The sequence below is a fragment of the Manis pentadactyla genome, chromosome 7 (genome assembly GCF_030020395.1).
Source record: "Manis pentadactyla isolate mManPen7 chromosome 7, mManPen7.hap1, whole genome shotgun sequence".
In the NCBI taxonomy this organism is placed as follows: domain Eukaryota; kingdom Metazoa; phylum Chordata; class Mammalia; order Pholidota; family Manidae; genus Manis; species Manis pentadactyla.
In genome coordinates, this window is record NC_080025.1 from 91259492 (window position 1) to 91274189 (window position 14698).

A 14698-nucleotide genomic window follows, 5' to 3' on the forward strand; every position below is an offset into this window, starting at 1 on the left:
ACTTACTTAACATTTCTGTACAAGACTTCCCCGATCTGGAAAATGGAGGAAATAGTACTACCTACTCATTCAGGTTGTTGTGAAGATTAAACTGGTTAATAAATATAAAGCACTTAGAATACTTCCACATAGTAAGTGCCATATTACATATACTTTTCTGGGGTCTTGTTTAAGAAATTTTTCTTTAAGCACAAGGTGAATACATTTTTCTGTCATTTTTCTTAAAAGTTCAAGTTTTCCTTTTTATTTTTAGGATTTAAATCTATGGTGTGAGATAGGGACTCTTACTATCCTTTTTCAAAATGGGCAGGTAATTGTCATAGGGCTATTAAGTAAAACCTCCTCTTTCCCTACTGATTTATTAGAGTTCTATATCCTCCAATCCCATAGTGCTGGCTTATTTCAATCTGTGTCAGTTACTTAGTTTTAATTACTGAACTGTTATAGTAAGTGCTTATACTTGTTTGGGTGATTTTAAACTAATTTAGTACTTTAAGTTTCATTTATATATTTAATTTTACTGTTGAAAACAAAACACATTTAAAAGATGTAGAGTCAGGCTCAGGTTCTACAGAGCATTATGGAGGCAGCAGCAAAGAGTTTGGGACAGTTAGATACAGCTACTGGTAAAGGTTGATTGACTAGTAGGAACATTTCTTAAGCCTGGTGCTGGTGACAGTGCAGCTGGGCTGAGAAAAAGTGCTGTAGACACAGGCCTTCTTGAAATTTCATCAAAATGTTCCTAGCTCTTTGAAGACATTTATTCTTCCATGAGAATGAATGAATTTATAGTGTTTTCTCCTCATCTTTTTCCTATGTTCACTCTTACTCAGTTTTCTAAGAGCTGTATTACAATGCTGAATACAAGTGGTAATAGCTGGTACCCTTGTCTTATTCCTGAATTTTAAAGGAAATATTTCTCAGGTTGTGGGTAAAATTGTAACATTTCCAGAATATCTCGCCTGACTTTTGTACATCTGCATATCAATAGGCATTCATAGGTGGAAAGAAGTATGGCTTTAGTACATTTGTATCATTACTCAGGGGTGGAGAGAAGTTCATCGCCGTATCAGTGGGTAATTACCTGGGCGAGAAGGGCTCATCTGTACCCAAGAGGTGAGGGGAGCATTTGTTTTGCTTCTGCTGGAGCAGGAAAGAGAGAAGGTCCCAGACTGAAGTTTGTAAGCAATAAATGGATTTTAAACCTTCTTTCTCCCTTTGACTGATTTTGGTTTTTAGAGGTATTTTGGCCTGGGATATCCTTTCCCCAGACTTACACAGGTTTTGTCATTGAATATAATATGGCTTTGGGTTTTTGATAGCTATTCATTTAAAACAATTTTGGGGATTTTTTTCTTTTCCTTAAAAAATAATTTTGCTGAATACCTGCCGTTTTTTCTTTTTTAATGAAACTTTATCTTTCCTATTACATGATTTTTTTTCTAATTTATTTGGATCTTCTCTGTTTGGCTGTTTTTCAAGTCTGCATTTTTAAATATGGTTTTGTGTTTTCCATATTGTTTTTATTCTTTTATGGTTTTAGTTAGTTTAAAAATGTTATTTTAGTCTCATTGAGTTACCTGTGTTACCTCAAACTCTTGAGAGTTCTAATCCTTCCTTTGCTGGGTCTGTTTCATCTCCCTCATGGTAGATTCCTCTCATTTCCCCCAGTTCCCCACAGTCCCCCCACAATGTATTTTGTGATTTTTGATTGACAGCAAATTTTCATTTCTTCTTTGGAAGTGTGAGGACCAGAATTTAGAAGTGTCCATCCTGAGTCATTTTGAATTGGCTTCTGGGAGTTTTTCTTCCCTAAATTCCCTCCCCAAATTCCATCACTGCCCATGATAAGCTTTTATCTGAACTGCTCTGCTTGAAGATTCCTGTATGCCTGGGTAGTGTACATTTAGACTACTCCAGATGTGGGCATGGTACATGTGGAGTTTCTCTTTTCTGCAAAAGGCTTTTTGAAGCGACTCAAATACTTTTGTTGTCTTCCTGGGTGTGGTGTTGTAATTTTCTGTAACTCCTTATGCTGAAAAATAGCTTTCTTGATGTCATTGCTGAGCAAGGGTCTTAGTTCCACTTCCCAATTCTGCCTGTTTTATGACCCAAGTCCTGTCCCTTTAGGGACTTTTCTGATCCAGGAACTTCTTCCCATCCTCTCATCGGCCCCACAGCACCAGCTGTACATTCACAGTTATGACTTTCTGTTTTCCCTTCCTCTCTGGCCTACGGGGCTTTGCACAGAGTTTCTCTGTGCTCAACTATATATTTAAACAAATGCCACAATCTTTTTCATTATTTTAAAGCATTCATAGCAGGAGGGATAACTGTAATAGCTAAGTTGCCCATGTTCCCAGAACCTTCTGTGGTAGGCTGAATAATATCTCTGTCCCAACAAAGAATGCACATTCTAATTCTTGGATCCTGTGAATATGTTTGTAATTCCAGGGGGAAAATCCAGGGTGAAATACCTTTGAAACTGAAATCAGTCAAAGGGAGAAATAAAGTTTAAGAAACCCATTTATTTCTTACAAGCTGTCATCCTCTCTCTTGACCAGGCTACCACAGAAGAGAACTCCATCCAACCTCTCTTGTCCAGATAAACCCTTTCAAGCCCTTGTGATTGCCTGTTGATATGTAGATGGACCACTTCTCTGCACCCCTTGAAACATCTATTGATACTCAGATGCACTAAAAACAGGCGGGAAATTGTGAAAATAACTGCAGTTTTACCCACAATGTTACCTTATATAGGAAAAGGGACTTTGAAGATGTTATTCTGGATTTTTCTGGGGGAGCCCTAAAGTAATCACAAAGGTCATTACGAGAGGGATGTAGGAGGGTTATACTCAGAGAAAGAGATATGCTTAGGGAAGCAGGTTGTAGTCTGAGATATTTGAAGATGGACTGCTAGCTTTGAAGGTGGAGGAAGGGGCTACAGGCCAAGGAATGCAAGTGACTTCTAGAAGCTGGATAAGGCAAAGAAATGGATACCCCCCTAGAGCTTCTAGAAGGAATGCAGCCTTACTGACACTGTGCTTTTAGCCTAGTAAGACCCTTGTTGGACTTCTGACCTCCAGAATTGCAAGAGAATAAATGTGTGCTGTCTTAAGCCACTAAGCTTGTGGTAATTTGTTAAAACAATAGGAAACTGATAAACCTTCTTCAGCATTTGTGAAGGAGGGGTATCTGGTTTTAGTGATGTGGATAGACTGTAAACTATATTAGAGACAGAGCAGTGAACTTGGTGAGAGGTACTTTTGACAGGATTATAGAGAAAGCTGTATCCTCTTTCTCCCCTTACTTTAGAAAAAAAAAGCAAAGGTACTTGTGAATGTTCTAGATAATGTTTTCAGTAATAGCATAATATATAACCTGTGACTGCTTATGAAAGTTGTGGGGTGCCCCTCCCCTTTTAGTTGTAGACATTATTTTTTGAAGGGGAAAAGATACATGTTATTAACGAAACTGTCAGTTGGTAGCTGAGAGAGCAGAGAACAGTTTTCCTCATTTTCCTGAAGTGCTGCTGTAAATACAAAGTTAGGTTTTCTAGGAGGCTGCTGACAAGGACTCCTGAGTACTTCACTGCAGCCAGATGGTGGGGATTACATTGGTGGTTAATGCCAGGCAGATTTCTGTAACAGTTACAGGTCCCTGACTTACCCAACTCCAAATGTGAGAATTGTTCTGTATTAGCTTTTTATGGCTGCTGTGACAAATTACCACAGACAATGGTGGTTTAAAAACAACAGACATTTATTCTCACAGTTCAGGAGATCAGAAGTTTGAAATCAAGCTGTCAACAGGGTTGTGTTTGCTCTGAAGGCCCTCGGGGAGGAATCTGTTCTATCTTCTGGTGGCTGCTGGCATTCCTTGGCCTTCCTTGGCTTATGGCCATGCCAGCCTCTCTTTACATTGCTGTCTCCTCTCTGTCTTTTCTAATCTCCCTCTGCCACATACTTCCTCTTAGGGTGACATTTAGGGCCCACCTGATCATTCAGGATAAGCTCCTTCTTTAAGGTCATTAGTTACATCTTTTGCCCATATAAGATGATACTCATTCTCTTGTTGTATAAGGTAATATTCGTAGTGTGGTCATTTCTTTCAGCCTACTACCTGTTCCTTTTCTGGTTTTTCTTTTTTTTGTTTTTTGGCAGTCTTTGTCCTATTCACTTTATCGGGAATTTTTGGATTTTTGTTCTGTAGTGTGATCCACTTAGTAAAATCTCTGATACAGCAGTTATTTGCCCGCTTGTAAATTTTCATTCTCTCCTACACTGACTTCTAGAGCAAGAGTCCTAGGGGTCACATTTACTCCATTGTCTATTATTGTATAGCTAGCCAGGTAAGAATGGTTTTACATTTTTAAATGGTTGGAAAAAAAAAAAAAGTCAAGGGAAGCGTGGTATTTTTGTTGTACATGAAAATTATATGAATTTAGATTTCAGTATCTGTACTGAAATTTCAGTATCTGTATGAAGTACTATTGGGATACAGCTCTGCTCACTCATTTACATGCTGTCTGCTACTGATCCTGTTAAGTGGCAGAGTGAAACAGCCAGAGGCAGAGACCAGATGATCCACAGAGCTAGATGGTATATATCTGGCCCTTTACAGAGAAGGTTTGTCAACCTTTGTTCTTGTAGGACTATCTTATCTCTGACTTGCAGTACTTAGTGGTCACCAACCCTTTGTTGGTGAATATTTAACTTATTAGAGTTTCATTAATACAGTTAAGGATTTGGTATGATTCCCAAACGTATTCTTTAAAACTATAGAGTTAGAACAAGTTTATGTATTATGTTATTCATGCTTCTCATCTTTTTGGCCAGAAGACTCAAAGACATACAGAGTGATAACACTGCTCATGGATTTAATTGAATTGGGAAATAGACATCACCTGCAGGACTTGAGGTGGGCAAGTGTGATGGCTAATTTTATGTGTCATCTTGGCTAGGCTTTGGTGCCCAGATAGTGGGTCAAATGCTGGTACAGTGTTGCTGTGAAGATATTTTTTAGATGTAATTAACATTTATATTCAGTTGACTTTAAGTAAAGCAGATTGCCTTCACATTGTGGGTGGGCCTTACCAATCAGTTGAAAGCTTTAATCTTTCAGAACAAAGAGGTTCCTAAGCAAGAAAGAATTCTGCTTGAAGACTGCATAATAGAAATCCTGCCTGAGTTTCCAAACGGCTGTCCTGCCCTGCAAATTTTGGACTTGCTGGCCCCCACAACTGCATGAGCCAATTCCTTAAAATCTCTCTAAATATATATCCTATTGGGTCTGTTTCTCTGGGGAACCCTGACTGAAACAGCAGGTTACTCTTGACGTGATGCAAATGTGGACCATCCTCAGCGTTAGGTACCACAGTGCAGCGAGGATGCTAAGCAGAGGCCTGACCCTGCTTCTTCTCACCTTCTTCCTTCACATCTCCTCCAGACTTCTGCCTTTTACACCCCATGAAAGGAAATGTGTTATATTTGGATACCATGATGTCAGAAATAAGCTCACTGGTGATGGGGCAGAGGACTCTTTCGCAATCCAAGATTGTCTGAAGTTGTGAGAAGATGGTGAGTGAGATGATAAAAATGAGACAGAAGCAAATAGAACCAGCTGATGAGTCGCAGTTGAGAAAATGAGAAGGACTAAGCAAATATCCGGGTGGTAAAGTTGATGGAAATTTTTCCTTCTACTCCCCTCTGGGAACAAGTTTTCTGTGTGTAGTAGCTGCAGCGGAGAACGCCAAGGCCATACAACTCCAGAAGATGGTCCTGTGATGTTACAGATAGGTTTTTTCATTCTCAAGTTTTGCTTCTTTATAATGAGTAGATAAAAATATCAATAGATGCTGTATTTGTCACTATTTATCAGTTTTGTTTGTATTTCCACATGTATAAGAAGTTTTATATACCAAGACATTTAAAATTTATGGTAATAACTGTGCTAACAGGCATGAAACATTACACATTTGAGTAAAAAAATCATTTGAATGAGTGGTGATTTAATTCATATTAAAAAAAGATTAATTAGGTCTTGAAATGGTGCTAGACTGTGCATTATATATATTTTGATTCCTCCCAACTGGGTATTGTACTGTCATTCTGCCCCAGCAAAGAGTTGACTCTCCAGTGAATTGAAGGTACTATCTCCACACCCCCATTCCCATCCCTCCTGCATACCTGTTTAAACTATATCTTCTACAATTAATTTTAATCTTTATATGGTGTGCTATTTATTTTTTTAAAGAAGTAATTGTAACTGAAATCAGTAATGACCAATTTTGAGGCATGTGTTCCTTGGTTTGGTTTTATAAGTATATAAATAAAATGATTGGAATAGAATATAATTTCTTCTTGCTCAGAATGCCATTTTAGCCTAAATAGCTAAAATCTCTTATACTCTTTTCATCCTAAGAGTTTTAATAGTCTCTTTCTTTATGTGAATTCTAATAGAATTGATAATGACATTTAAGGCAGTTCGTGTCAACAACAATTCTGTGAGAAATTTTGACTGTTGCCCGGGGTCAGGTTCTGTGATTGGTTCTGGGAATGTGCATAGGTGAGAAGATGGGGTCCTTACTCTCAAGTTGCTCTCAGTCTCCTAGGAGAGATATGTGTGGGAACAGAATGTCATGAGGGGAGTAGCAGCCATATTCAAAGAAGAGGCTGTATAGGAGGGGAGAGAGATTATTTTCGTTTGTTGGGGACTAGGAAGGCCTCATGCAGAGGATTACAGTCAAGCTGGGCTCTGAAGGAAAGATAAGTGATTTCCATGTGAAGAAATCAGTATGTGGGACTGAGATGTGTTGGCATCTAGAACTTCATATAGGCTGTTATTTCAAAAGGTTAAGTAGACATTATTTAGGTTTAGTAAACCAGATGATCTCTGAGGCTCCATAATAATTGTACAGACCATTGTTAGTTTTTTTTAATGCATGACTGAGGATTTATATAATATCTTAAAACAATACTAGGTACTGAGATCTTGTGTATCTTCTAGGGTTGAGTATTTGTACTCAAATGTTAACAAGCAGGTGCCTGAAAAATGATCTTGATGGTTCTATAGAAACTGACATCTCTCTCCCCCACCCCTCTCTCCCCACTGCACCCTGTCCTCTCTGGTGGTTTCTGCAGTTGGTTAGTCTGCTGCTCATCGGAATTGCTGCGTGGGGCATTGGCTTCGGGCTGATCTCCAGTCTCCGAGTGGTGGGCGTGGTCATTGCCGTGGGCATCTTTCTGTTCCTGATCGCGTTAGTGGGGCTGATCGGAGCCGTGAAACACCACCAGGTGTTGCTTTTTTTTGTATCCTTTTTGGAAGTGGGATTTTTCAACCCCGATTGGGTTTATTCTTTCATTGATTTTTGTTTTGATAGCTACAACGAATTTGAAGTTATCATTAGGAAATGAACTGCCAGACAGCAGCTCCTAGCAAGCCCTGTGTGTGTACATGTGTGTGTATGCGCGCTTTCCACCAACACATTTCTTAGGGTGAAGTTACTGTGTGTTTAACACGGTCCCACTTTCTCCTTTTCACTTCATGATTGCAAATTCAGAGTTTCGTTCAACTGATTTCAGTGACCTCATTCAGTTCACAGTCTAAACAAAAATCACATGTGTGGTTGGGAATAGCACAGTGATTTTTGTTTAGACTTAATAAATATTAAGAAAGGCTACATATGTTTATGTAAACTTATTTCCTGTGTTATGTATATTTAAGAGTTTTTATTTTAATCTAAATGAAATTCTAATAGATCAAGTTTACCCATACTATTTTTGTATATGAACTTTTATCTACAGAGTATTACCAAAATAATAATTATGCATATTCTTTTTGAACTTTTTCTAAGTGCGATTTGTTCTGTTTTCTGGGTGAATTCCTTCTAGTGCATTTTAAAGTTGTCAGTACCTCTGTTTAACTTTACTTTAAAAGTACCGAGGAATATCCTTGACTAATACTCAGTACATGATTATTCTCTTACTTGTATTTATTGTTCAGTTTTCTGTATCATGTGCTTGTTTAGCACTGAACCAGGAGCAACAGGTAAGCCAAAATTTTTCTTCCTACTTTATTATGCTCCATAGTATGTGTAAGAAAAAAGGGGGAGAAATGATTGGAATATAAAATTTCTTCTTGCTCATAAATCTCTTTCCTTCTACATAGCTAAAATCTTTTGTTCATGATTGCATTAGTGGGGCTGATTGGAGCCCTCAGACACCATCAGGTGGTGTTTTGTTTTGTTTTTTGTTTTGTGTCCTTTAAGTAGGATTTTGCTTTCACTGGGTAAAAAGTGCTGCTTCTAAGAGCTGTTTACCTAGTCTTTTCCCACCATTATGCAATGAAACATTTGCTCCAGAATGTTTGTGGTTCCATTGTAGTAATTGCTCTTTTCAAACTCTAACTTGCAAAATATGGGTCTGTGTTTCGGGGCAATGGAAAACAATTTGTCTTGCTATGCTGTAAGAATTATTCCAAGTGCTTCTATTGAATTGCATATAAAAGTTAAGACTTTTCATTCTTGGGATAGAAAGACTGCCGTAATTTCTGTGGCAGATTGAGGTATAATCCTTTGAGTGTTTTAATGATTTTAAGAGTATTTATTTTAGGCACACTGAGTAGGAAAAGTAGCTCAAGCTTTATGCATTTGGTGCAGGGATGACACACCACATATATTAAATGTATTTTCTAGGGTCAGCTTTTGGAAGTTGGTTGGAACAATACAGCAAGTGCTCGAAATGACATCCAGAGAAATTTAAACTGCTGCGGGTTCCGAAGTTTTAACCCAAATGACACCTGTCTGGCTGTAAGTAATAGTACAAAATATTTTTTGGAGATGTATTGCATGCAGATGAATCATGATTCACATGCAAAAATGGACTTTCTGATGCTGAATTATATTTTTAAGATGCTTTACATGTATGTTGTATTTTACATTATAATGCATTAACTATAATACATTCCATTCCATGTATACTAGTGTATCATTTTTTCTCAAATACCCACTCCTGAGAGTACTGAATATTCCAGAGCCCTGTGAGTCACACGTGCTTTTGGTTTTCTGCTCCTTATTATTTCCCATTCAACTCTTCCTAGAAAGAGACAGAGAAATAACAGCAGATCAGCCTTAGAGATTTAGAGGAAGCTTGAAAATATTTTGGTTTTGAAATATCAGGGTGGTAGGAGGAGAGTGGTCTATCCTAGAATGGTCTTCTCAACCAGCTAAACTCCTCAGGGCAGAGGACATGAGGAACCAGCCTCTTTCCTCTGTCCCGTTTTGCCCATCACCACTTCATGTTCATTCTGTCTGGTAGCTGAGCTAGTGGAGGCCCAGTTGGAGCTGTCCTGTATGTAGTCCCAGGCCAGACCCCTGACCTTCAAGTTCCAACCCAATGCTGTATGAGGATGGACTTGGAGCTTGACTCTCCTTGGAAGTTCACATGTGTTTATATTTTGGGGAAACTCCTATTACCACCTCTCTAAGCCCTGTGCTGGATATCCAGTCATGAAGCCTGTTTTGTGGGATTGTTAGTTTTCTATTGCTGTGTAACAAATTATTACAGATTTAGGGGCTAGAAACAACATCCATTTAGTATTCAGTTTCCATGGGTCAGGAGTCTGGGTATGGCTTATTAGCTGCATCCTGTTTAGAATCTCACCAGGGTAAAATCAAGGTTTCCGCCAGGGCTGCCATCTCATCTGTAGTGTCTTCTACTAAGCTCAGTGGTTGTCGGCTGAATTCAGCTTCTGGGCGTGGTAGGACTCAAGTCCTGTTTTCTTGCTCAGTTTCTCTCAGCTTCCAGAAACTACTCAGAGGTCCTAACTGTGCAGCCCTTTCACAGCATGACAGCATCCAAGCCCGCTTGATAAGCTCTCCATTCTGTTAAACTGGTGTCTTATGTAATGGAACATAAACATGGGAGTGACTGTCCATCATATTTACAAATCCTGTCCACATGCAAGGGGTAATTATTCAGGGTATGTACACTGGAGGTAGGAACCTTGGGAGCTATCTTGGAAGTCTGGAACTATCCAAGAACCAAGGCCCAGATTGGCTATAATACTTCAGACACTAATTTTAATATGGGTACAGTTTTTATCTGCTCTTTATAAATGCACTTTGAAGTAAAAGTTCTTCTCTTTAATTGGTACAGAGTTGTGTTAAAAGCAGCGCCTCCTGCTCACCATGTGCTCCCATAATAGGAGAATATGCTGGAGAGGTTTTGAGATTTGTGGGTGGTATTGGCCTCTTCTTCAGTTTCACAGAGGTATGTGCAAATAACTCCCCTTTGTTATAAGGATTCCTGTGTTATATGGCAGGAGGGCATGGCATTTTACCTTAGCATGGTACTTAACTCTTGGAATGTATCCATGGATATTTCCATTGAGAACTAGAATTGTAATAGGAGAAGCCCTGGCTGGACATCTGAAGGCTCCACAGATCTAGTGTTAACTTTACACAGGATGAAAGCCTTAATCATTAAATTATGTAAAATTAATTGAACAAATGAGAGATTAGACTGGGTTATTGCTAGAGTCTTTTTATTTCTTGAGATATGATAATTTTAAATTTAATTATGGAATAGGTAGGGCATTCACATTGTTTCCTGTATGTTAATATATACACACATACTTAATACTCAGGTATGCTTTGAAAAATTGCCTTCCAATGCAGTCCCTTTTGTTCCTAATAAACACTGTTACTAATTTCTTATCTATATAACCTAATACTTATATTAATATATTTAGCATATTAATAAATTTATATATAACATACGTATCTTAGTAAAACCACACACATATTATTTGATAATTTTTTAGGAATACTTATTCCTTCCTCAGTGTCTTTATTAAACTCTCAATAGTTGTGAACATTTTTTATGCATCTGAGTTGGCAATTTATATCAAAATTAAAATTTTTTTCCTTAACTCATAAATTGTACTTATGGTGCTTTTTCATGGAGATAATCATATAACAATGCAAAATGAATACTCAAGAACATTATAACAGCAAACCTTTGGGCCAGATTGTAGTCTTACTAATGAGCTGGTTAAATTAGGGTATATTAGACAAGAGGAAATAACTAAGACGTGTACTGTCTGGGTTGGAAAATTAGTTCCACTGCTTGTTAATTGTGTGACATTCGGCAAGTTACTAGCCTTTCTGTGATTCTGTTCCCATCTTTAAAAACAGACATAATAATTGAAAGCACCTATTTCATAAAGCTGTTGAAAGGGTTAAAGGAGTTAGTGTGTGTAAAACTTACAAAGCTTAGAATAGTACCTGGTACATGGCAGGTGCTGTGTAAATATTAGCTGTCATTTTGCAGCCACTAGTAAATTACTGATGTGTAAGTCACCATATTCTGCCCCATTAAAAATAGGTGATGAGACCCCTATTATTATCATGTTAGTTGTCCATGTCACACTCCTGTTTTAAATAGATAATAGGATAGTATGTATAGAATAGCATGCTATTAAGTAAGATTGTGGGTGTAAGTATACAACTATAGGGTAGATTATTGTAAGAGTGAGCATAAAAGTCAGAAAAATCTCAAGGTTTTTTTCTGATTGAAGTTTGTGGTGAAGATATGGTTGAAGTTTAATGGTGTTCATTTAATCGCTTGAATATTTAATATTCCCTCAATATGTTACTGTGGTAAATAGTTCCTTGGTCAACTTCCTTGTATGTAATTTTTATCTATATTTTCTAGATATTTTTCCCTAGAATACATCTCCAGAAGTAAAAGATGACATACTCAGTATGTGGACATTTTAAAAGTATTTAATAAATATTTTTAAATTGCTGTTTGGGGAGATTCTACCAAATTTTGATTCAACCACTTACTACAGATACTTTATTTTAAAAAGATATTTGCCAGTTTGATGGGTAAAAATAGTATTGCCAAAAGTCTGTTTGGTCTTTTGAAAATGTGACTTGTGAATTTGACGATATGTTTTTGACCATTTGCATTTCTTCGTTTGTGAATTGCCCACTTTTGTCTTGACTGAGGCCTGTGGATTGCATGCAACAAACTCAAAATAATGTACTGCAGAAAAGGGGAATTTTATATTAGAATACCAGAGTGGGCCTCAGGTCCTTGAAGGTGTGCAAGAAGTAAAGATCAAAACTGGGGATCTATCCCTTTCTTCTTCTTCTCATTCCTTACACTACTAGGCTGCTTCTGCTTTCAGTTTCTTTGGCATTTAATTAACTTTCTTTAATGACTTTTAATTAAAACTTATGGAAGAGTTTAACTTTCATGTAAATTTGCTTTTTTCATGTATGGTTTGTACAGTTGATTTTTATGTTTAGAAAATCCTTTCACATTTTGATACATGTTAAAAAATGATTAAGGAGGACAATATAAGTGATACAGGCAAACTATTTAACACTTCGTGAAGTGGACAGTGTCCTTTTGGAGAACTGCAAAAGGGACCAAAGGCAGGAAGCTTATAGGATAAAGAACAAGGAAGAGAAAAACAGAAAAGATGTGATTGGCTGGGGCCACAAAGTCAACCTTGTTTGGGTGAGAAGGCCCAGAGTTGGCTTGGTGTTTGGGGATTCGCTGACCGGGTATGTACTGTGTTTCTGATCAAGTGGAGCATTTACAGGGACACAAAAGTTATCCAAGTTTTTGTTTTGGTGATATGGCACCCTGGACAGAAGCAGCTCCATCTGGGATGAAATATAAATATATATTATATATATATATATAGAGAGAGAGAGAGAGAAAAGAATATATATATATGTCAGTTTTATTGAAGTATGACTGACAATTAAAATCGTAGGATATTTAAGGTGCACGTCATGATGATTTGGGGTGTGTGTGTGTATATTTGGAAAGGATTTCCCCCATCTAGTTAATGAACACATCCATGACCTGTTATTTGTGTGTGTGTGTGTATGTGTGAGAACATTTAAGTTCTCCTCTCTTAGCAAATTTAATTGTCCTGTATATCACAAAACATGCACAAATATGCAACATAGTGTAATCAAATATAGTCACCAAGTTATACATTAGATCCTCATTTTGATTATCCTTGTAACATACATATAACGCATGTATTGCATTTGTGTATATAATGTATATGTTCTGCATATATACATATGCATAATATATAGCATGGTTTAGACATGTGTATGTGTATGTTTTATTCTAATGCAGTTTCTTTTTTTCCTCTTGAAAATGAAAAATTCACACTTGGCTGTTATTTACAAAGTAGAGATAAAGACCAAGCTTAGTACTCACTTTTTAAAAGAAGTTTTGCCTACTCCCCTTCCTACTCTGAGCATTTTTTCATTTCATTTTTTTCTCACAGAAGAGAAATGTGAGTTGGTTGTGACATTGATTCAAGAAAATTTGTATATAGCCTGAAAGTAATCCTGTGCATTCTTCCTTTCTTTCCTTTAAAAAATAAAAGTTTTTGTCAGGAAAACTTAAAAACCAGAGAAAAAAACCCAGAGTGAGTAATTTCCATACACCCCATTAACAGAGTCAATAATTGCCAGAATTTTGCCACATGGTTTCTTTTATATTTGCAATTTATTTTGATAATTTAGTTCTTTTGAATAGCTCCATTTTCTTTTCAGCAGATCATACTGCCTTCAGGTATGCTTTTTTTCTTAAGGACTTCTAAGAGCAGTTTTAGGTTCATAGCAACATTGAGAGGAAAGTACTGAGATTCCCCTCTTTCCCCTACCCCTCCACATGTAGAGGCTTCCCATTATTAGCAGAGTGACTAGAGTGGAGCATTTATTATAACTGATGAACCTCCGTTGACACCTAATCACCCACAGTCTGTAGTTGATGCTACTGTTTGCTTTTGGTACACGTGCTGTGGATTCCCACAACTGTATAATTACATGCATCCATCATTATGGCAAATGCAGAGTGTTCTCACCACCCTAGTCATCTGTGCTGCCCCACTGTTTTTTAAAATATTAGTTCTTCAGTAATTTAATAATAAGCTCATGAGTCTTAGGTTTCTAACCAAGAAGACTTAGTTTCTTTCATGGAACCCTGCTCCATTATTTTATATGCCATGTCATTTTGAAATCGACCTAGAGATTTTAATAATAATTTATCCAGCCTGATATATTCTGGATAGTGAATATTTTATAGGCCTTCTCATTTAAAAATTTTAAATTTTATTCAGTATTTCACACAATCACAGATTCTGAGTTTGAAGGGATGAGGCTAACTAGCTGTCATAGGTGAAATAGAAAGCTTTGATTTGAACCACTTACAGTATCTGAAAATAAATTTAAATCATCAAAGAAGCTTGATTTAGAATCAGAAAAAAAAGTTATCGTGGTTAGTACACATTCTTTTTTAGAAACGTTAGAAAATAAAGGCAGTTTTGAAGGTGGAAGAGTAAATATATCTACTGGCTAAAATTACCTACTCAGAAATAATCAACATTTATATTTTGGCATATTACCTTCTGCCTTTTTATATTTAATAAATATAAAAAATAATAAGGTACAAACTTATTGTAACTCTTTGTAGACATTTCTGTGTCACAATGTGTACTCTGGTGACCTACTGCAGACAGGGTGCAAGTCCTAGAATCAGCAGTGTTCCTGACCAGGTCTAGTCAAAGTCACCCTTAAAAATTTTAAATCATGAGCAAATTTGTAAGTTTAAAATCCAGTAATTACCTAACCTTGATTTCTTTGCATTTGGGGTGT

The 14698-nt window shown here is 37.0% G+C and overlaps 1 protein-coding gene across 1 annotated transcript in view; it reads left to right on the forward strand.

The window, feature by feature from the left end:
- Nucleotides 1-14698, forward strand: part of TSPAN13 (tetraspanin 13) — a 29461-nt gene that overhangs the window by 13151 nt on the left and 1612 nt on the right. Inside the window, exons 2-5 of the mRNA XM_036894523.2 lie at nucleotides 7143-7310; nucleotides 7969-8049; nucleotides 8696-8809; nucleotides 10158-10271. Of these exons, the coding sequence (XP_036750418.1) occupies nucleotides 7143-7310; nucleotides 7969-8049; nucleotides 8696-8809; nucleotides 10158-10271 (477 nt within the window). The remainder of the gene's footprint in view (nucleotides 1-7142; nucleotides 7311-7968; nucleotides 8050-8695; nucleotides 8810-10157; nucleotides 10272-14698) is intronic.